Here is a 24,210-nt window from a genome sequence, read left to right on the forward strand (position 1 = left end):
ATGTGATTGGACAATTTGATGATGATAAATTCAATGACGTCCCCAAGTTGGAGACCGACAATCTGAACGTAAAGCCATTGACTTCCCTACATTTGATGTTACATCCTTGCTATATATATTTTTTTTCTTGGTCATTAATTAAATATATAAAAATATAAAATTATTATAAATGTATTCTTTTGCAGCACGCTCAGTATGCTGTTGCATGCTGCTTGGACGTTGTTGCTTCAGGTACTTCCGTTGTCTAAGTCAACTCAAAGTGTCTAAATGTGTGAATGTGAATACCAGAACATGATAAGGTGCTGCACGAACCATTGAACTAAATGATATGCTATAGACGAAACAACCTGCACAACCTAACTTAACTTCTCACACTTAAAAGAAAGAGGTGTGATGTGTTTGAGGGCGTTGGGAACCCACTTATCCAATGTTGAAAATGATATAGCCTTACCTTAACTCAGTTGACCGTACGGCGTGACATTTTAAACCCAGGCCTGAGTTAATGATCACACCACCGGCATAACCATACCAAATTAGTGGCTGCATGATTCACGGCCTGCAGCTGGGACCAATGATAGTTTAATCAAAATACGCGTGAACCAACATACACGCAGCTCAATCAACATCCTCCACAGACCATAAATATATCCACAAGTACAACTTCGACTGTATATTTTTTTCTAACTGGGCATTTTGTGAATGTATGTATGCAATTGACTGTATATGCAAGATATACATAAAACATGTCTACACACCCTTTGTTCAATGCCTAATCTTTTGTATGGCCTCAGTAGCTGTCTCTATATTATTATACACATCTGTTGTGTCTGTCTTAATAACTCCGCAACACCTAAACCGGTTCGAATTGACATATTAAACGTGTCACGTTTCAGTTTGCGACCAATGGGTGGCACTGTAGAATGCTGGTTGTTTTAACAGACATGTCCACTCCCGTGCCAGGGTTTTTCCTCATAGTCACTTGAATTCCAGGACCTACAGAATATTGAGTTTTAGGACTACATAAATATTTAACACAACGTTACAGACCTTAGAGTCTCTTCTTTCATCAGAAAAATAATATTTCCAAAATTAATACGGGTCTGGGGTTATATGAGGTTAAAATAAGGGTGGTTGTCCAAAATACAAAGCACCAACATGGAAAAAAGGCAAACGCTGCCCCTTGTGGAAAAGAAAAAAAAACATTGCCAGAAGCCATGGCCAGCGCTTTATCACCATGAAAAAAAAAACCCAACAAAGTCGGGAATGGCACTGTACGTCTTACTTTCAATTCCTGAATAAATCTGTAAATGGCATTAAATGAGTTCATATGTGGCAGTTAAAAGGACTCCCGGCACAACCATTCAGTGTCGGGTCATTGGTTTTTTTACCCTGTCAGGTTTTGTTTCGTCTTGTCACGTTTTATTCATGTTTTGTTTTCTACTTTTGACCTTTTTTTATTCTGATGACTTTGTTGTTTGAGATTTTGTTCCTGCTGACTTTATTTTGTATAAATTGTCAAATACACCCTGCTCCTCCTTCCTGCCTGCATTTTTTCGGGTACACCACCAAATTATGAAAAAAATGCATTTTTTAGATGTTTAAATGCACTGCATATATAAATATTTCAATCCCCACTTTATGGCATCAGCTATAAGGTAAATATATCAACAGAGCGAACTGCACGGTTGGTTTAAAAAAATACAAACATAATTTTGAATTTGTCAGCCTCACAAAAATCAGCAGAGCACTTACGCCATAAACACACGCATCCTCAACCGAACCCACGGACGCAGACACACACGCACTTGATGATTCCACCCTGAGAGCACACCCACTCTGCACCTCTGACTTAAGAAGTGCTGCAAAAGCAGCCGCACAAATTCTACTCGTGCAGCATACCGCTGCTTTTGAATATTTGCGTGCGAGCTGCGCTTTTGGTCACATACCTGCACGTCGCACAGGGAGGATGTCACTGACAATCAACGACAGCGAGCAAGCGGATCCGAGAGACGAGACCCTTGCCAGAGTGGAGATCACCCTATTGGCCATTATCTTCTCCAGCGCAGCCGTCCTGAATGGAATCCTGTTGCTGGTCCTGTGGCGACAACGCAAACACACGAGCCGGATGCGCGTATTCGTCTTCCACCTGGCCTTGGCCGACCTGGTGGTCACTTTCTTTCAGGTGTGCCCGCAACTCATGTGGGACATCACGGACAGGTTCATCGGTCCCGACCTGGTGTGCCGCCTAGTGAAGTACTTGCAAGTTTTGGGCATGTTCTCGTCCACTTATATGATCGTGGCTATGACGGTGGATCGGTACCAGGCGGTGTGCAACCCCATGGTTAAGTTCCAGCGGACGCACCGGCGCTTGAGTGCGACTGTGTGCGCGGCGTGGGGGGTATCACTTGTGGGAAGCCTGCCCCAAGTGTTCATCTTTTCCCGCGTGGAGGTGGCACCCGGCGTGTTTGACTGCTGGGCGAAATTCGTCCAGCCGTGGGGGCTCAAGACCTACATTACGTGGACCACAGCGGTGATCTTCGTGGTGCCCGTTATTACCCTCGTCTTCTGCCAAGTGCGCATCTGCAGGGCCATCCAACACAGCCTGCGCCGCAAGCCGTTGCGCGGCCTGGCCGGACCTCTACCCCCGAGGTCCAGTGGCGTAGCCGGCATGTCCAAAGCCAGGGTGAAGACCCTCAAAATGACCGTGGTCATTGTAGTGGCCTACGTGGTGTGTTGGTCCCCTTTCTTCACTGTCCAGCTGTGGTCCGCATGGGATCCCAATGCACCTAAAGAAAGTAAGTGCCACTCCATCCAAAGTATTCAATTAAATCAACTCTAGCTAGCAAAATATCAATAAATGCACAAAACATGCACGTTCAGGCCCCGAACTCCTCATTTGAGGTACGGATTTCTTAACATAAACATAATGCATTTTTATGCAATTTGTTTTATCAGAGTAGGTAACTGAGTGTTGTCAACGATCAATATTGAGTTTTCGGTCATTGGATGTTTGGGTTCAAGCACGTTGTCATCTGGTATTTGACAGAACGGCAAGTGGGAAGGGACATATTAAATTTGCGTCAGTAACTCAAGAGTCGTTTGAGGTGATTTCATCAAAACATGTGTCACAAACCCTGGTAGTTTGGAGAGGTTTCTCTCTTCTTTTAAAAATATTACTATTACATTTGTTTTTTCTGCCAAAGAAACCTCCTTGAGCCGAGTGGCCTGTTTCCGCTCGCCGGGTGGCCTGTTTCCGAGCGATATCTCTGGACGTCCGCCATATTGGAAGTGGTCGTCGTATTCGCCATAAAATTATACGTTTTCCCCGTATTTTATACAATTTTATCATTTCAAATGATGCACGGCGTACGCAATTATTAATTGCGTGTTGTCGACAAACAATATTGAGTTTTTGGTCAATGGGTGCTTCGGTTTCAACACGTTGCCACCTGGAATTTGACAGTACGGCAGGTGGGGTGGGACATACGAAATTGCGTCAGTAATGAAAAGGGCGTTTGAATTATTATATGAACAAATACACAGATAATTTGTTGGTCAGACTTGTCTGTCTCTTTTAAAAAAAAAATATAAATTTAAAATGTGTTTTTCTGCCAAAGAATCCGCCTTGAGCTAGGTGGCCTGTTTCCGGAACGATATCTCTGGACGTCCTCCATATTGGAAGTGGTCGTCGCATAAGCCATAAAATAATCAAATTAGAGGCATAAATGAGTTCATTTCTCCCAGCTCCTACATTAGCAATAAACAACCCGAAGACTCAATTTTCTTTCAAATACAGTAAAGTCTCGTTATATCGATATTCAAGGGAGTCCGAAAAAATATCGATATAACCGGGACTTTCGATATATCCGACCCTGTTTGCATGTAATTTTCTCCATGTGTGCATAGAAATAGTATCGATATAACCGGGACTATCGATATATCCGATATCGATATAACGAGACTTTACTGTAATATATCGCTTGCATTTCAAGTTTTTGCAGCTAAACCAATGAATACATTGGTAATTACTTGGGCCGCACAAAAATTGTCTCATTTCTGAACCCATTACTGGATTTGAGCTCAAGTCAAATGAGGCGATGCCACTGCCACCTATGTGTCAAGCAAAAAATAATAATTAAAAAATTAATCAATAACTTTGGACAGTTTTTGACACAGCTCCAATCCAGTGAAATTGTACAGATGTACCTAATGTTGTAACCCATTGTCACTGCAGCTGCCACGTTCACCATCCTGATGTTGCTGGCCAGTCTCAACAGTTGCGCCAACCCCATCATCTACCTCCTCTTCAGTGGTCCCTTTCCTCGCAGGCTCCTCGTGCCGGTGTGCCAGGGGCAATCCTTTGCTAAGGACTCCACACATGATGAAGCCACGCTGGTCAGCACCTTCTACACCAGTTTTAAAACCCTTGCCAATGACAAGTGAAGAAAGTCTGTCAAGGGGTCGGGCGGCGGTGTGAAACCGTGTTGACGCCTGCTTCTCGCCATTCGGGGTGTCTTTGGACTGGAAAGATATCATTTATCAATGACACACGATATTTTAAATATAGCATCTCTTTGCTAAGCACAAGTGGGTGGCCTGCAAGGGGAAGTGTATTCCAGATGCAGGATGTTGAACAAACATAAGAAGAAGGCAACTATGCCTGAGCGAAGTGACAGAAAAAAAAGTGTGTATTAACAATCACGTTCCATTCCTCTGTTATGGTGAACTCAAGTTCATTCAACAGACATCTGCACAACAAAGAACAAATACAGTAGTGCCCTTAGATACGAGTTTAGTATTTTCCAGCGGCCATGCGCTTTATTCAAATCAACCCGATCGAAAATAATCCCTCTCCTTTGAAGTTAACTGAAATGCTGTTACAAGAATGCAAGGAAATGGTGACATTCCAGATCCCAGCGTTACGTGAATTATATCGATATCGATAGAAATATCTTATTTATTTACTCTCTGGGTGCATTTTGACAGTATTTTCAACACTTGTTTTTCAAAGGCATTTAAAGGACAACCGACGTCACTTTTTTGTTTTTTAACTGACATCAGAAAAACGTTTTATAGTATGATATTTTTATTGAAAGCAAAACACCAATAAAAATGACTTAAAGTGTCCAAAATCTGCAAAAAATTGAGCTGCGAATTGGGCATTTTCAGAAAGTCCCGCCCCCAATTCGTGACGTCACGTCAATATGTCTTGCATTGCTGGAGAAACAAAACAATAGCTTCAGATTCGGAGAATATGCTTTCTTGTTACACATCCAGTTATGAATATGATTGAAATAGTTCTGAAGAGGAAAGCATACATGTTTGCAATCGATTAAATAATTTATTCTGTGCCATTTTGAGGCAACATTGGGGGGGAAATGTGTCACCCAAAAAAAGAGGCACACAATGGCGATCTCCTGTGGCCACCTCCATTTCCACAGGCTGATAAATTCCTTATATGGAGCTTGGACGCCCTCTTCTGGCGGCTTTTGGGTGCTACACGGTTTTCAGACCAAAGAAGTACAGCAAAATACATTGACGTGATGGAAGGACTGGTACAATGTGTCTTTTTCGGTCAGGGGCGTTTCTTTAGTGACGTCACGTACGGACTCATCACCAACTCAAAAACAAGACTTCCTGAATATTCAGCGCGAGTCTTAAAACGTATAACTATATGCGGTGGAATATTTGTAAAATACGCTCAGTAGAAGTCATTTTACAAATTATGGACATAACTTGTCCGGAGACGTCGGTTGTCCTTTAAAGACATTTATAAAATGATACAAACTCATTTAAACACACAAGACTGAGCAAAGAACAATGGATAAAGAACCCTCGTATCTTAAGGCACCACTGGCCTGTACATTTGTCAAGACACAATGAATCATGTATGGGCACTATTCACAAAAAAAGCGGCATTTTTGACGACTTTTATTTTATAATGACCACTATTTGACTATAGTACATGTCATGTCTCATGAGAGTAGGCCATGGTAGCACTATGCATGATTTGTGAATATGAAATTCACATGTACCAAACAAACTTATCTCATATTGTGATTGAATCTTTTTTTTGTATTACTGTCATCAGAGTTTGAGAGATTCCAAAGTGTATTTATTTATTTACTTTTGGTCAGAATTACCTTATTGTAAATGTTGATCATCTAGTTTCAGATGTGGAGCAAGAGTGGATATAAAATCTACACACTCCCCCAGTCTTAATGCCATGTTTTTAAATGTTGAAAATGAGACCAAAATAAACCATTTGAAAAGATAGAACCACTAATCATTTTGGATTTTAATAATGTCGCCGCTTGGAATTGAAGCGTATTTACATGGGGCAGGAGATGTGAGATAAGCTCTTTTCGTCAATGGATGCTGTTTGCTTTCAACATTAAGCTTGTAGCAGACGTGGACATTCCACCATGACATCCCTGATTCACTGGTGAAAAGGATGCTTTGATCCTCTCCTTTTTCATCTATAACAGCTTCATACAACAAAGAGGGTGCAGAAAGTGCTGAAGATTGAATGACCGACTATCTTTTGTGTTATGTCACATTACTTGTTATTTTGTTTTTTTGACTTAAACATGGCGCCACGAGAGTGGCTGCCTTTACAGCAGCTCCCATATTTTGTTTTTCTACTTCTTTCTTTCCTTTTGTCTGACTTTCATTACTTTACTGCTGTGAAATGTAAATGTCTCCACTGCGAGACTAATAAAGGCTAATCCAATCCCATCCAATAATTTTTGCAGAATGCAGTAGTGTCGGAGTATCTGTCTGGTGCTTTCTACTATCTTTGTGACTGCTCTATTTCCTGGATATGATATTTGTCAATGTTAAGCTCTTTGTTACAGCTTCAGCTGTTGTTAAAGCGCTATATAAATCAATATGTATTGTATTGTATTGTTCAAAGCTTGACAAATGTTAATCAAATCTCTTTTTAAACAAAAAAATCCAAAGAAGGTCTTTGGATGCCAATACAATATTCACATTTTAAGCGATGGTATATATTGAACTTGGTGCAATTTTAATTGATATCATGTAAGAAACGTGAACCAGCATCTAGCAGCACATTTTGATAAAGAAAACAACGTTATCTCATGGACTTCGTAAGGACATCATTTCACCATTCAAGACTTGGCTGTACATTTCTTTTTAGACGTTCAGAAAATGTTTCAACAGCCAGATGATTTTAAAAGACGGCTGAATGCTCCTTTGCTACTTTTTGTCAACATTTAGACATGACATTTAAAAGCGGTCATGGCTGCCATTAGAACATAAGTCATTTCTAACTTACTGGCATCGAAAAATACATCCGCTTGACTTTTGAAATTCAAAAATGTCAATAGCGTCAGCTTGCGCAGAGTCGATGAGACATTGCCAATTATGACGGGCATCAATAAAGCAAAAAAAAACTCTCAAAGGGAATTCTGAGAGACTATTTGCTCAAGCTCCAAAAGCTTTCACCATGTAAAGGACAACAGCCGCAGCGCCCAGACACGACACCCATTTTGACATTCCGTCAGTGTGCATACGAACAGCTGGACAGACGTGCGCGCACAGACGGAGCGACATGCTCAAAGGATCACGAACGGGAAGCGTGTCGCTTTTTACCATCACCACCTAAAAAAAAAAACAACGCGCATTCCTCCGATAGCGTATGCTACTCACGTGCCATGTCAGGGTTGGATGACCTTTCCGCTAATATGATGGATTTACTGCCACGGCTAACAACCGTGTGATGGAGTGATTACTTGGGAGTCAACACAACCAGGCAGTTATTAACACGACGAGGACAGGAGGTCATAGGTCACAGGCAGAAGAGTCGAGAGCCGTCCCGCCCGTCCTCGCCTTCGTCGGGGGGGATGCGGGGGAGCAAGGCAGAGCGAGTCAGACCCCAAAAACGAGGCGGAGACAAGTCCTTCTTGGTGGCTGTGAACTTCCAACCCATGTGAGAGCCGCAGCAACGGCATTGGGCGATTGTCCAAGCGTACCTGAGTGGAAGAGGGAAGCCATATTGTAATTACGGTTTCCTCTCGGGGGCTGTTGTGAATTTGGGGAAGCCACTACATTGTTTAATACCCTCCCGCATATTAAATAGAGAGCGCACAACAAATTAATGAATAACTAGTTTTCAAATTTGAAGTAAAACAAAAATTGATATATATACAGTAAAGTCTCGTTATATCGATATTCAAGGGAGTCCGAAAAAATATCGATATAACCGGGACTATCGATATATCCGACCGACCCTGTTTCCATGTAATGTTCTCTGTGCGTGCATAGAAATAGTATCGATATAACCGGGACTATCGATATATCCGATATCGATATAACGAGACTTTACTGTATATTAATTCTTATTATATCAATTCTTATTAATCTAATATATTGATATTGTAGTTTACATAGGACAATTTGAAATTTCGGTTCGGATTATGGAGTTGCACAAGTTTGGTTAGCTTTCGCGGGCCGAATAAAATAATGTGGCGGGCCAGATCTGGCCCGCGGGCCATGACTTTGACACCTGTGCTCTATATCATATTTATCTCATAAATGGCCAATTTTTTCTCTATTCACTGTTTATGAGTCTTTTACATCTCTTTGGAGCTATTTTGTTGAATTCGATTGCTGTAAATTAGCAGCACCGAAGGTTTTGGAGCATTCCAATTGGATTGATGATATTCGCAAACTTTGTTGTTTTTAACTTATTCACTGCCATTATCAAATTTATTCGGAATTGAAAATATGATGTGGAGCGCCATTCCCGAATTTGTTTGTGTTTTGGTTTTTCTGTTCTGTTTTGGTGCGATAAAGCGCTGTTCAGACCTTTGGCAATGTTTTATTCCCTTCCACAAGGGGACAGCATTTGCCTTTTGTACAGCAGCCCCCATTTCAAGCTCAGATAACTACACACCCATATAACTTGAGAATTAACTCTTTTTTTCTGATAAAAGTAGAGAGTAAGGTTTCTTACGCTGCATTGAATGTTTATGTAGTCCTAAAACTCAATATTCTGTGGGTCCTGGAATTTGAGTGACAATGACAAAAACCCTGGCACTGGAGTGGACACATATATGGCAGTGAATGAGTTAAGACATTCAGAATTTAATTAGCGGTACCAACACAGTAGTCCTGTCATAAAAACTACTATATCAACATATCATTCGAAAAAAAAAAAAAACCAGACAATAGCCACACAGACACGCATACATTTCCGTTTATATGTGTGTTTCTTCACGCATCATCAACATTCAGTTGTGCTGCTGCGTTCCTTCCCAATGAGTCAACGTGCCCATCCATCGATGTGATGTGGGAGACGGGACTCGCGCACCCACAACGACAGATGGCGTGAGGAGGGTTGATGGAAAGGGAGTGCGAGTATCAGGAAAAGTTTTCTGACAGCTGTAGTTGTGCAATCACACACATACACCAACACACACAGTTCATTCAGTTTGTTAAACAGAAACTGTTCCAAACCCTAATGCTGCAGCCATGGGGGGGACATTTAGGATTCAATCCAGGTAAAACGCGGAATGTCTGACAAAAAAAAGTCGCAAACACAACAAAGGCCAAACTCCATTTAAAAAGCGCCATTCATTCCAATTTCTTCACTGGGAACTAAAGACACGGCGGGACATGGGGGTCATCCATTTGCTGACAGCTTGTAATTATAACGCCTCACTGATTGTGTTACCCGCTTTATGGCGAATGAGATGTAGACATTGAATGGTGTTGAGGAAGCAGCCTTTGCACAGTATGAATTTAAATAAAAGTAATAACTTTTTATTTCCCAAACAGCCATATCAGCCCTGTGCAATCAAGTGAAAGCCTACATTCTGAAGGAAATGAAAGACAGCTATTTTTATTCAGTCTGTCCAGTGATTGTATATCTATCAAATAGCTAATCTGTCAAGTAGCTAGCTAATCTGTCAAGTAACAAGCTAATCTATAATGTATCTAGCTAATCTATCAGATAGATAGCTAATCTGTCAAGTAGCTAATCTATCAAGTAGCTAGCTAATCTATGATGTATCTAGCTAATCTATCAGATAGATAGCTAATCTGTCAGGTAGCTAGCTAATCTGTCAAATAGCTAGCTAATCTATCAAATAGTTAGCTAATCTATCTATGGTAACTATCCACAGTATCTAATTCTATCCATGTATTTATTTACTTATTATTTAGAAACAGAAACTGAGTCTGTTCAGTTAAATGTGTGTTTATTAATTGCTATATTATTGTAGTTATTATCATTGTTATTATTATCATTATGACTATTATGATTATGATGAATATTATTATGATTATTATTATGCTTCGATATTGTTCCATCAGAGGCATTTAAAAAAACATGAATACCATTGTAGATAAATTTCAGAAAATGTAAATAATCCAATTTTTCAATACATTTTTTTCATCATGGCAGGCCTAGTGGACAGTTTAAAGGACAACCGACGTCTCCGGACAAGTTGTGTCCATAATTTGTAAAATGACTTCTACTGGGCGTATTTTAATAAGATTCCATCGCATATAGCTATATTTTACGTTTTAAGACTCGCGTTGAATATTCCGGAAGTCTTGTTTTTGAGTTGGTGACGAGTCCGTACGTGACGTCATGAAAGGACCGCACCTGACCGAAAAAAGACTCATTGTAGCAGTCCTTCAATCACGTCAATGTATTTTGCTGTACTGTTTTTTTTTTGAAAACTGTGTGTTACATCCAAAAGCCGCCAGCAGAGGGAGTCCAAGCTCCATGGAAATCATTTATCAGCCTGTGGAAACGGGCTGATTCATTCCTCACAGATCGGTGGCCATTTTGTTGCCTCTTTTTGGGTGAGACATTCCCCCCCGCCCGTTTGCCTCAAAATGACACGGAATACATTCTTTAATCGATTGCAAACATGTATGCTTTCCTCTTCAGAACTATTTGAATCATATTCATAACTGGATGTGTAACAAGAAAGCATATTCAAAGAATTTGAAGACATTGTTTTGATTCACCCGCAATGTAAGACGTCTTGGCGTGACGTCACGAACTGGGGGCGGGACTTTCTGAAAATGCCCAATTCGCAGCTCAATTTTTTTGCAGATTTCGGACACTTGAAGTCATTTTTATTGGTGTTTTGCATTTGAATAAAAATATCATACTGCGTGTTTTGGGTATTTTAGATGCGATAAAACGTTTTTCTGATGTCAGTTAAAAAACAAAAAAGTGACGTCGATTGCCCTTTAAATGTAATGACAACGTGATAAATTAGCGAGTGAACATGGTGTTGGCACAATGGCATAATTGCACACCTATAATTATAATTACTGCGACTCGTCACTTGAAAACGGTGCAACGATTATTTGCAGCAACTGCAGAGCCGTGACGGTGTTGTATCGCGCCATTAATCACGTTATCGCTGCTCAATGACCCGGCGCATAGTCGCACAGCTGTCATCGAGTGGTGCAACCTGACATTACAGAAAGGCATTTTATACTGTCATATTTCATATATTTCATGACTTAGTTAATAGTAGTTTGTTGTTATTGCAATACTATGGTAACGCATGTTATCGACGAGAAATTCTGAGTGTGTTTGGACATACTTGGCCCCTAAAGTTGATACTGATAGTAAGATCATTTATCATGTCAAGTAACCAACTTGCACAATGTGATGATGATGGCTTTCTACTTAACTCATTCATTGCCATTCCCGAATTTATTTGGGAATTGAAAATCATGACGTGGAGCGCCATTACCGAATTTGTTCGGGTTTTGTTTTTTCTTACGGGGGAGGTGCGTTTCAAGCATTTACCTTTTTTTACACCTGCCCCACTTTGCAGATAACTCTACAACCAAGTAAGTTTGAGATAAACTGATGGAAGAAGAAAGTCTTACGGTTTTTTTATACTGCATTGAATGTTTATGTAGTCCTAAAACTCAATATTCTGTGGGAAACCCAGGCACTGGAGTGGACACATTTTTGCACATCGTCTGCTAGTGAATTAGTTAATCATGCCATGTGGTACTAAGCTGGATGACACTTTTGCGTCAGACCGTTTTTTTTCTTCTTCGTATTAACTTGTCACAGCGGGGTGCAAGAACTGCAAAGAGCGAGTTACCCTGGAAACCAGCTATGCAGCGTAGACGGCCTGCCGACCAGGTTGAGGTTGTTTGCCTTGTAGACGGTCAGAGTCTCGTGGACGTAACCGTGGGGATTGACATAGGCAGCCATGGGGCCATACAGAGACAAGCTGAAGGACAACAATCGGGTGGGGAAGGGGCAGAAGGACAGCATGGGTTATATGAAAGTGCAAATGACATTTCGTACAGACCTCGGACCCCTAAAATGTTTCCTTTCAATGTTCCAGTGATAAAGCGACAGCTTCCCTTCCTTAGTTACACACTTGAAAAGAACAGCATCCATTTGATAGGTTTGTCACATGTTTCTGTCAGAACTGCCACCCCCATACCCCCCCCCTTTTTTTTTTAAATTGGCCACATTTTTTTTCCCCAGCCAAGACTGTTTTCTAAAAACACTTCCATCGATCATCTGCTATACCACTTGTCCTCCCGAGGGTTACGTGTGGGTGTGTGTATTAATATTCAAATGCAGAGGGGCATTAATATGCAATTTTAACAGTGGAAGACATTCTGTAACTACTTCACAGGATGGCAACAAACAGACATAAACAAACGGGTCCCCATAAGTAATGAAAACAAGAAAACACATATGTGTGTGTGTGTGTGTGTGTTCGCGCGTGGGTGTATTATGTAATATGTAATTTTAACAGTGTTAAACATATTCTGTAACAACCTTAACGGGTTGGTCAAAAACTTAGAACCAAAAACAAACTGGTCCCCGTAAGTGATGATCCGAAAAGCAGTCCCCAGAAAGCATGAAAATGTGTGTGTGTGTGTGTGTGTGTGTGTGTGTGTGTGTGTGTGTGTGTGTGTGTGTGTGTGTGTGTGTGTGTGTGTATTAATAATCAAATGCAGAGGGGCATTAATATGTAATTTTAACAGTGTTAAACATATTCTGTAACAACCTTAACGGGTTGGTCAAAAACTTAGAACCAAAAACAAACTGGCCCCCGTAAGTGATGATCCGAAAAGCGGTCCCCAGAAAGCATGAAAATGTGTGTGTGTGTATTAATAATCAAATGCACAGGGGTATTAATGTGTAATTTTAACAGTGGAAGACATATTATGTAGCTACCTCACAGGCTGGCCATAAACTTAGAACAGAAACAAACTGGTCCCCGCAAGTCACAGGTGTCAAAGTCAAGGCCCGCGGGCCAAATCCGGCGCGCCACATCATTTTTTTCGGCCCGCGAAAGCAAATCAAACTTGTTAAATTCCATGATGATTGCTAAAATCTGAGCCAAAATTTCATATTTTTGGATGTCAACCACAATAAAAGTCATTATTCTTGACTTCAGATTTGAAAACGAGTTATTCATTCATTTGCTGTGTGCTCTATATGTAATATTTGAAGGGATTTAAACATTCTAATGGGTTCCCCAAATTCATAACGGCCCTCGAGAGGAAACCATAACTACAACGTGGCCCGCGGCAAAAAATGACTTTGACACCCCTGCCGTAAGTGAACACATGAAAACGGAAATGTGTGTGTGTGTGTGTGTGTGTGTGCGCGTGTGTGTTTTCATGTGTTAATAATCAAATGCAGAGGGGCATGAATATGTAATTATAACAGTGGAAGACATATTCTGTAAAGACCTCACAGGCGGGCCACAAATTTAGAACAGAATCAAACTAGTCCCCAGAAGTGACGATCCGAAAAGAGGTCCCCAGAAAACATGAAAATGTGTGTGTGTGTGTGTGTGTGTTTGCGCGTGTGTTTGTCTGTTAATAATCAAATGCAGAGAGGCATTAATATGTCATTTTAACAGTGGAAAGACATATTCTGTCACTACCTCAAAGGCTGGTCACACACTTAGAACGGAAACAAACATCACAGCTCAGTTTCTGGCTAGCAGACGTCACGGCTTGCGCTTTGCTTTTTGGCAGAACGTCATTCTTTGAAATAGCTCGGACTTGAATAGCCGCACAGCATTGAAAAAAAAGCGATAGGGTACTTATAATTTACAGGAAAATTTAAATAAGCTCACCTCGGCTCTGCAGTTGGAGCTAAAGAAATAACAAAGGCCATTTTTAGTATTTTGTTTTTACTGGAGAAATGTTTGACACCCATCGTTGAAGAAGGAGCTCCACTTTAAAAAGTCAACACCGAATGAAAAAAACGTTTTTCCAAACGTGTTACCACTCATTGAATGTAATTATTCAAGGTGGTTTCAAGGTCATGAAGTTTGGCTCCGGTGCGTGTCTGGACAGTTTCAAGACTTTGACACAAATAAAGTGTCATGTCGCTGTTACATAAGCTTGAGTCTTATTATGATGAAACTTCAGTTTCTAATCACCTCTGATGTCGCTGTAATTTGGCTAATTGTAGCCATATAGTTTGGTGACCCAATAGAGACCGAGAATTAAACTTGAGATGGGTTCAAGCTGACCAAAAATAGGTCATTAGGAGAAATGACTTTGTCTGCAAAGCGCAGTCGCATTGTCGCAACAGCGAGGTCTTTATCGCATAATGACACCTTAGTTATGAACCCATTCAAGGACAGCACGATTGGACAGTTTATCATGTTATCAGGTTGAAAACTGTCATGAAAGGATTGATATTTCCATTTAGTAAGCGCCGAATTAATTTCTATATTTTCCAACAGATGGAAAAGTGACACTCCATTCAAAAGAAGTCCAAGTTGGCGCCGCAGATGACAGCCGTCAGCATTTTGTTGTTGTTTGTTTTACTTGAAGATGGCACCGCGAGAGTGGCTGTCTAACCAGCAGCTTCTGTATTTTGTTTTTCTACTTCTTTCTTTCCTTTCCTCTTCCTTTCATAACTTTGCTGCTGTGACATGTAAATTTCTTCACATGACTAATAAAGGCGATCCAATCCAAATCTGCCAAACAGTATTAAGACTTTCAAAAAGTTGATATGGCGAAATGAATAAAATTGACTTAGTCACAGAGGAAGGTCTGCGTTTCTATAACTATTTGTCTAATTTATGGCCTTGGATGATGAATTACTTCTGATAAAACATTTTCTGTTGTTAAAACACAACTGAGGGCCTTCAACTTCCCGTCAAGCACGCGCCGCCTCACCTGAAGATCTCATTTTTGGTGGTGATTTCTGCGTCTTGGCACTGCTTGCAGCAGAGTGATGTGCACTGAGAAGGCAAGAGAATCAGTCGTTAAAAAGAATAACAGTACAAAAATAATAAAAAGAAAAAAAAGCCATCTTCCACTGTATTGTCATCAGGTCAATAGATTCGATCGTCTATGAAGCTGACGCAGATCACTTGTCAAAATATGGAATTCTATGGAATGTTATTAGGTTTACAAAACCTGGGAAGCCCCACTTCAAAAATGAGCAGTAGCCAAGTAAAATGCAATCTATATTCAGATTTAAGCAGATATGGATTATATTAAGTTACATAATGAATATGCATAAGAAATCCCTGATCCACTGTTGAAAAGGAAACATTGATTCATATAAGGCAAACAGCTTCATACAACAAAGACGATGCAGAAAGTGCTTAAGATTGAATGACTGTCTGTGTCTTTTGTGTCTTGATGGATGGATGTTTTTTTTTTCTTGTTTTGACATCAAGATGGCACCACGAGAGTGGCTGCATTGATAACAACTACTCCATTTTTTTTTCTACTTCTTCCTGTCCTTTCCTCTTATTTTCATCACTTTGCTGCTGTGAAATGTAAATGTCTCCACTGTGAGACTAATAAAGGCCAATCCAATCCAATCGATCTAAAATGAATTGATGAAGACCACAGGGAGCTGTTTGAAATTGTGAAGAAACCATTCCATTGTCTTTTTCAAAACGGAATAAACCTAAATCTGTACTGGGTTCGAATCTTTTTCTTATCGACATTAAATCTTTGTCAAAATGTATATTGGATGTTTATGACACGACTACACTATGCGCCAACTCAGATTACAACGAACTGATGAACAAATTTTCTCTTCATACCATGTAAAGAAACGAGATTACATTTAATCAAAAGCAAACAAAGAATCATTTGTCAGTTGGTCTACCTGTAAATATAACAGGAGAAGAGTTACGGGTACATTTTCTGGACTGCTTCTTGGCGTGCCAAGACTTCCTCATGGAAAAAAAAATTAATAATACTGATATTAAAAATGCATTAAAATGACTATTTGATGAAATATTGATTCTGTCAGAAATATCATTTGATTGTATTCCACTTATTCTAATCCTTCAAGAGATTCTTCAAACCACACCATCAAGATGTGAATACGAGCATGAAAGCTGGAAATGTGACGAAGCTGGTGCCTTGCTAAAGGGTAACATGACAGTAGGCAGTCACCAGACCAATAACTAGTTGTCATTTTATGCATCAAGACTCAAACCTCTACTGTTTCCAAACCAAAAGTATGGAGTGAGGATGTGGGGTGATGTTATTCATTTATTTATGCGCTTATTTATTCATTTTATATATTTATTTATTCATTAATTTATGTATTCATTCATTTATTTATTCATTCAATAATTTATTTATTCATTCATTTATTGATTCATTTATTCATTGATTTATTTATTCATTGATTTATTTATTCAATGACTTTTTTATTTATTTATTCATTCATTTATTTATTCATTCATGTATTTATTCATTCATTTATTTATTCGTTCATTCATTTATTTATTTATTGATTGATTGGTTCGTTCATTCATTCATTCATTCATTTATGTATTCATTTATGTATTCATGTATTTATTCATTTATGTATTCATTTATTTATTCATTTATTTATTCATTCATTTAAGTATTCATTTATTTATTCATTCTTGTATTCATTCATGTATTCATTCATGTATTGATGTATTCATTCATTCATTCGTTCATTCATTCATTCATTCATTCATTCATTCATTCATTCATTCATTCATTCATTCATTCATGTGTGTATTAATGTATTTGTTTATATATTCATTCATTCATTTTACCCGATCCATTATGTCCAACTCGCATCGAAGCCTCTGAATGGCACTGCCGATTTTTAGGAGTTGCAGCCGGAGCGAGTCGTCTATGGGTAAACAGGCCGCCACTCTGTAGGAGAAGTCTGAGAGTAACCAGACAGGAGGGGGGGGGGTAAGGTGGGGGAGGAAGGAAGGAGAACACAAACAAAGAGAGCAGTTGCGCGCAAGGGTACATTGTGGTGCAATAAATAGAGCCCGGGGTGGAGGGGTGGGGGATGGGGGTATCTGACCTATGACATTTGTCGGGAGAGAGTCATCCTTCAGATTCTCATCCCACTCGTGAAGTTGCTTCTTCACTCGGTTCATGAGGGACTCCTGCGGGGAGGGACGACAACACGTGGTTTGACATTCACATTCAAATTGTTCATGTTGGGGTGATAAAAACACTGGTCTTTGCTTACGGATTCATAGAGGGCGTAGACCCACGGTGGCCAGCGGGTCAGAATGGCACAGCGAAATTTCCTCTGAGATAAACAACAAGATGGCCATTAAGTGGTGAAATAGAAGACCAAATGTATGCTTGCATTACCACGACTGAACGTGGGCAAAAAAATGAGAGAGCAAACGCAAACAATGTCAAATAGATGCTGGCACTCCATTGAAAACCAGAAGTCCATCCTAAATTCAATTTGTTTGATCAATGTGCACATTGCGATTTTTTTGCATCCATCCTGAGGTCAAACACAAACTGGAATGTATGTTATTTCCTTTTTTAACACATCAATTATTTTTGAAATCCTTAAATTTTTTGTTGGTTTTTAAGTTTGACCTAGAAAGGTTGTGCAACATGGATTTTGCATTGCAATTTAGAGTGATGACATTTCAGACAAAGAATTTGCCCTGTTGCTGAACCTGACATTTAATTCTGATCTATTAGTCAATAAATCACTGTATTGCACATGGGTATTATCATTATGAAAAACTGTTGTGCTACAGAAAAAAAACAAGAGTACATTTGAAATCACAGCAAAAAAAAATTAAAATAGGAAAACATTTGCAGACAACTAGTATTTGAATTGAAGCTCATATTCATGAGCATTAAAAAGCAAAATATTGGTCACGTCATCTGAACTTGGATTGAATGCTTTAAGAATGTTTATAGAACAGCAGACTTTTCATTTGTGTTGAAATAAACAGCCCCATCATTTTTAAATTCAACCAAAAATAGGAGGGATGCTCCGGAACTTAAATAAATCCCTCAACAAATTCACATCTCTCCAAAGTTTTCTGAAGTAAAGGGTTTCCCGAATTTGTTTGGCTTTTTGTTTTTCCTGCTGGGGGGGGGGGGGGGGTGTCAATCTCCGATCAAAGAGGGACAGACGCCACTACTTCAATCTCAGATAACTCCAGACCCATTTAATTTATTAACCCTTTTTATAATGAAAGAAGATAGTCTAAGGTTTCTTATGCTGCATTTAATATTTATGTAGTCCGAAAACTCAATATTCTGTGGGCCCTGCAATTTGGGTAAAAATGACAAAAACCCTGGCACTGGAGTGGACACATTTGCACATCGTCTGGCAGTGAATTACTTAAGTACAGTACTTTCTACCAAAAATAAAAATGCGCTCCAAACTTACTTACTTAATTGATCTGACATCATACAAGAAGGCCGATGCTTCCATATCTGGGATTTTTTTTTTGGTGTTGAGAAATTTGTCCCCAGAAATTTTGACTCATAAAAGTGTTTGAAGTTCATGGTTCCACTGGAGTTCATTCTGAAGATTTCCCAACTGGGTGATGAAAGTATATTAAAATCTAGATTTTACCTGTTGGTAGTTATTCCACCAGCAATCAGCCTTCTTGCAGCTTTGAGTTGGGGGCTTTGAGGAAGGGTGCACGACAAGCCTGGGCTTTAGCAGAAGAGTAGACAGGGGATCAGGAAGGATTCGTTCTGGAAGGATCTGGACTTTGGCCTGTCGAATTCTGAACAAAAAAAAAACAGGAAAAAATGGATTCTTCCACTTTTAGATAGTAACACAGAAAACGTGGGAAGAATTCAATGGATCATTTTGGGGTTTAAAAAAAAGATCGATTTAGGAAATTTATAGTAGAAATGTTGGAAACTTGCGCCAAAACTCCACACTTATTTTACAAATATTTTTTCAATTCGCCTCCTGGCAGTCAACATCACAAACGAGGCCACCCGAGAGGCGCCTCGAAAGTCTGACTTCGGAAAGCGAAACGTAACTTTGCCACCACACTGAGCCCACTTACAGGTATACTTATCAACCCTTTAAAAACGATTACAATTCCCATATAAAAGTTGTAGTATGCCGTACATTATTTGAAATGATAAAAAAACGCTAACAAGCAAAAATACAGACATCGTACCGCGCATGCGCATATCATGCTTTTATTAATCCGACTGTAAACAGCGATTAAAAAAAATATAGAGTGTACGATTGATGATTACTTTTGCTGCTTTGCCGTGACAATAGTAGCGATTATTAGTAGCGGCATTATTGTCGTTTGCTACCAGCAGTTGACACGAACTGGATTTGAGCCAAAATGGTCTTTGTGAGGTCGGTTCACAATTGCATTGTTTTCTCCTGTATAAAAGTTGTATTACGCCGCACTTTATTTGAAATGATAAAAAAGTATACAACGGGGAAATTTATAAATTGACAGGTACTGAATAATTATTATTCAGTATGGCAAAAGTTCAACGGGGTAACTTGGTACAAAGTCATTTATGAGTAATATAGGCGCTACTCGCAATGAACGGAAATGCATCCGGAGGAGCAGTGAGCCTCACTGGCTTCTTAAAAACGTTTATATTCAGGACAGACATCAAGGCGACGACATCCAATCTGGTTATTTTTTCTCATCGATGCCACTGGGGCAGACGGTACAGGAAGCACGTAAGATAATTAACACTAACGAACTCGTTACAAATATTCAAATAGACACACAAAGCGCTACTGATATTTGTAGAATCTTTTCCAGCGATTTTACCTCCTCTGTGTTCTTACAAAATGTAAAACAGGAGCGAATTAAGGTGTCGGGTTAAATCAGTTCAAACCAACTCTTAGCTAAATTTTAGATTAGCACATGTCTGCCCTCTAGCTGTCGCTTGTAATGCCAGAACTTTTCATTTACAGGCTGTCTCCAGTCATGATAATTGCATGCACAAATCAGAATTTAACGGCCCATTTAGACTTGCGGGCTAGACTTCAAATGTCAATTCCACAGAGTACTGTACAGGGGATGAGTCCTGCAATTAATTATTAAGCTATACTCATTATTAATTATACAAACTGAGGGTGTGGATTATTTTTTATGTTATTTTGTTTGTTAAAAATAAATCCTACGGATCATATCGTAATTTCAAATAAAAATTCCTCGTCGCAAAGTAGTGTGTGTTTGTTCCAAACTCAAACTGTAATTATCATAAAACGTTAAAGCCGAAATTAAATTGTAAAAATTTTAGGGCCAATTTTAAAGCAGTGTAAAATAAAATTAAAAACAAGTGAAACTGGTTGACATTCGAAGACGCTGGCTGACACGCCTGAACGGGCATATGTTTATGTTTATACAGTTATACTGCCACATAGTGGTAATGATTATATTGAAGTTGAACCTAATTTTAAACCAAAATCAAAGGAAACGTGAAATCAACGAGTGCGATATACCTGAAAGACTTGGTCCTTCAGGAACATTTTACTTAACAATTTCAGGCACAGTAGTTACAGCACTGGGCAACTTAGCGTGTGATCTGGTTCCAGGTTGCATGAAAGGGTTAATGTTCAAATGTGCTTTGTAATTTTATATAAAATTAGTTGCATTGCTTATAGTGTGTTGAGCGGCCAAAACCGGGCCTATTTTATTCCTGTTAGTTCAAACTTCTTCCGTTGATCTGGTATTTTTCTATTTCAGCTGTCGTGGTTCACTTTTGATGATTAGTTTTGATCGAAAAATGACTGAGATCCTTTTGTACATTTAACACATGCAATGTTTGGTTCGTGATTTATGAGACGATTCACACATACCCATCCGCTTGTGTTCTTATCTCATGGACTTTGAATCTCTGCCTGCCCACAGCTTTCACTTTGACCGTCTCAATGCCATACTCCTGTTCCACCCGATATGCGTAGATCTCTGCTGTCGTTCCGAATTCTGCCTCTGGTTCACCTGGATCACTGGAAAATGGAATGTACAGTTGTGTACTCGACCACAGTGAATGGGGCTTTGTTCTGATTGAAGAGTGATGTGCAATCCTAAAAAGATTGGGACAATTAAACTGACTAATGAAGGTGCATACCAGTAATTAACTGTACAGTCACGTCAATGCCATAGCAACTTCCCTTTTGTTAAGTTTTTATTTTTCAAATGTGCAAAATATTTTTTATGGGCCATAAATCCATTACACGGTGATACCTCTTCTTGTGAAATTAATTGGGTCTGGAATATGTTCCGTAACTAAAAAAAAACTTGGGAAAGTAGAGACGTGTTTTACGTGTTGATCTATCCAGACGTACATACACAAAGGTAGATGTCCCTTTTAGCCAATGGGATGCTAGTATGATGCTCGTAAGAACCAATGGCACAGCGGCGTTAAGCATGTTGCGTTCAGTAAACTCGGACCTGCGAGAAGCAACCCATATTGTATTTTTTTTTTTTTACTTTCCGCATCTTGAAATTTCTTGCGTAACGCAATATTTCCTGTTGAGACGTTTCATAACGTGGACATTTCTGATGAAGAGACGTTCATTAATGCTACCACTGTAATGTGTAATGGATTTGTGCTGCATTCGCGAGAGGGATTTCATTGTCATGAATGTGCATTGAAATTCTTACCGGTCTGGAGGACATAATGTTACAAAACAGATTCATCAATTCAAATGAGTGTTTCCTGTCCGTCTTCCAATATCTAAATTTTCTCATTTTGCGTGCCTTTGAATGTGAAAAGTTTTTTACAAATATTATTTTCATAATTTGATGATGCCAAATTTGTCTGAATAATTATTATTTCTGTAATCAATCTTCCATCTCCATTTAGGCTTCATTTACCTTTATTTTTGCATGAATGATATCTTATTTTAGAGGTGCCAAAATTAATCAGTTAATTCCATTAACTGAAAAGTAAGTAATTATCAAACGAATCAACAACTGGTGTCGTAACTGAGGAACTAGCCACAATCTGTGGCTAGTTCCATTCAAAACGCAAGTCATTATAGTAAAGTAAGGACAGAATGGCTACAATAGTCATGATGTGAACTATGGGTTGATACCATTATACCAGTTATATCCTACTATAAGAAGCATGCATGCTGAAAAAGTGTGGGCACCCCAATATAAGGTTTCGCATCATCTACTGTCCTAGTTTTAACACCCCCGCTACTCAATATTTCAAAATTATATGATTGCTTGAGTTGGGTGTAGAGACTGCAGGGAGCAGCATATGAGTGCGCTGGCCATGTACCTGTTTGCCAGCACAGCAAAGGTTCGATCCTTCTGTATGACACTCCTCATCATGCTGACCTCCTGGGGTCTAAAGAGCTGCAGAGGCAGGGTCTGTCCAGGCACCAGCATGACAGCAGTGTGAGGCAGCACAGGAATAGTTTGACAGCTGTCGTCGTCATGGACGGTCCGGCCGTGAAATTCCTCCATGTCCGAGCCCAAGTACTGTGAACACACGAAGGTGTTGAGACCAAGAAAGAGTAGTAAAAACAACAGTATGAAGGCGTGTAGTCACTCACAGCGTGTGAGGTAGGAAGACTAGGATCGAAGGTGATAATGCTTGGCTTCGTTGTCTCCTCGTTGTCTCTGTCTTCGCTCTCCATGTCGTCTTCTTCCTGGTCGTGGTCCTCTTCCTCATCCCCGTTGCCTGTCATGGCACAGCAAGAAATACAAGTCACCTAGGAGGAAAACTACTGCGAGCTCAGATGAAAGCAGGTGAAAATGGTGTGTTGTGAACGAATGTTAGCCTTTATTGCCATAAAACGAGCCAAACTGTTATCTGGAAAACAAATGCGCTCCCAGAAGATGACGAACAGATAATCCTTTCAACCAGCGAGTTGACTGCTTACCTGGAAAGAGCTGTAGCTGGTTACCCATGTTGTCGTTAACGTTGTCTTCGCCTCCACCCCTGTCGTCAGCCATAGCCTTGTGTTTACAATGCGAACTCTACTTCGACGCTGTGCGACACGGCAGTGCACTAACTCAGGAGCGCCCCCATTCGAGATGGCGGACTTCTTAAAAGATGCAAACGGTATGTCCAAACGTTTCACCTCTGATAGCCATATACAATGGAGAAAAAAAGTTTATTTAGGAAATGGGCTCAAAACAATTTTTAACGTGTCTCCTCATTGATGGTGAATAGACGTAACAATTATCATGTTTAAAAGTTGCTTTTGAGTACATACATGTACAGTATTTGATTCACCTCGATTACATGTTTAAACATCGTCTATATAATGGAGCCACAGTCACTGTGTCAATTTGAGGTGAATTGGGCCAAGGTGCTTGTTAACTGATAACACAGGAAAAAAGATTAAACTTTGAGCGGCGAAGGAGGAAGGGTGCGTTTCATCAAAATAGGACGTCTTTGAGCTAAGTTACAGATGTCAATTCATGGGAAGGCCTCCTGGTGTCCACTGAGGGGCACAAGCCGAGTCGGGGCGTTTATATGAAATGTGGAGTGTTATTCTGATAGGTTACTTCTAATTTGCATACGGGATTAAATTTATTTATTTAATGCTTGTTCTGTAGCCACAAGGGGACATAAGTCTTCTTGTGCCGGTCCCAAGCCCGGATAAATAGAGGGTTGTGTCAGGAAGGGCATCCGACGTAAAAGCTTGGTCAAAACAAACATGCGAATCAAACCTCTGAAGATGGAGGACACTGATTCGCTGAGGCGACCCCTTGAAGGGAAAAGCCGAAAGGAAAAGATAAATGACAGCCGCTGTCCCCAAATGTCAATTGGAGCAGCGAACTTGTGGCTTCATAGTAGAGTGCGCCATTTGCTGGCAGTAAAATATAATTAATTCCTGAGTTATGTTCAACTTGTTGGAGCCAAATCTCTGACCGTTAGCAATATTGGATTTGCATTAATTAGTCTCACAGTGGAGAAATTGACATTTCATAGCATAAAAGTGATGCAAGTATTGAT

At 39.8% G+C, this 24,210-nt stretch overlaps 2 protein-coding genes across 2 annotated transcripts; one reads left to right on the forward strand and one right to left on the reverse strand.

Annotated features, from left to right (window-relative positions):
- Positions 1 to 66: 66 nt before the first annotated feature.
- On the forward strand, positions 67 to 4,512 carry avpr2b.1 (arginine vasopressin receptor 2b, tandem duplicate, 1). The gene is made up of 2 exons (XM_089009798.1): positions 67 to 2,795; positions 4,235 to 4,512. The coding sequence occupies exons 1-2, from the start codon at positions 1,967 to 1,969 to the stop codon at positions 4,441 to 4,443; spliced, it is 1,038 nt and encodes a 345-aa protein (XP_088865924.1). The 5' UTR covers positions 67 to 1,966; the 3' UTR covers positions 4,444 to 4,512.
- A 722-nt stretch (positions 4,513 to 5,234) lies between these two features.
- Positions 5,235 to 23,210, reverse strand: crbn (cereblon). The gene is made up of 11 exons (XM_089009797.1): positions 23,129 to 23,210; positions 22,799 to 22,926; positions 22,522 to 22,724; positions 21,089 to 21,238; positions 18,866 to 19,022; positions 17,498 to 17,560; positions 17,327 to 17,411; positions 17,064 to 17,179; positions 15,181 to 15,245; positions 12,114 to 12,245; positions 5,235 to 7,997 (listed from the first exon to the last, which is right to left on the reverse strand). The coding sequence occupies exons 1-11, from the start codon at positions 23,199 to 23,201 to the stop codon at positions 7,814 to 7,816; spliced, it is 1,356 nt and encodes a 451-aa protein (XP_088865923.1). The 5' UTR covers positions 23,202 to 23,210; the 3' UTR covers positions 5,235 to 7,813.
- Positions 23,211 to 24,210: the final 1,000 nt, after the last annotated feature.

Source organism: Hippocampus bargibanti, linkage group LG12 (genome assembly GCF_051943395.1).
Source record: "Hippocampus bargibanti isolate YZ-2025 linkage group LG12, ASM5194339v1, whole genome shotgun sequence".
Taxonomy (NCBI): domain Eukaryota; kingdom Metazoa; phylum Chordata; class Actinopteri; order Syngnathiformes; family Syngnathidae; genus Hippocampus; species Hippocampus bargibanti.

What these genes read in the sequence shown, in the direction of transcription:
- avpr2b.1 (XM_089009798.1), top strand. Translation starts at nt 1,967, where the DNA reads ATGTCACTGACAATCAACGACAGCGAGCAAGCGGATCCGAGAGACGAG. An exon ending in TCCCAATGCACCTAAAGAAA is followed by an intron (nt 2,796 to 4,234) that starts GTAAGTGCCACT and finishes TTGTCACTGCAG; the next exon opens with CTGCCACGTTCACCATCCTG.
- crbn (XM_089009797.1), bottom strand. Translation starts at nt 23,201, where the DNA reads ATGGCTGACGACAGGGGTGGAGGCGAAGACAACGTTAACGACAACATG. An exon ending in TTTGCTGTGCTGGCAAACAG is followed by an intron (nt 21,239 to 22,521) that starts GTACATGGCCAG and finishes TCCATTTTCCAG; the next exon opens with TGATCCAGGTGAACCAGAGG. An exon ending in CTGCATAGCTGGTTTCCAGG is followed by an intron (nt 7,998 to 12,113) that starts GTAACTCGCTCT and finishes TCTTCCACTCAG; the next exon opens with GTACGCTTGGACAATCGCCC.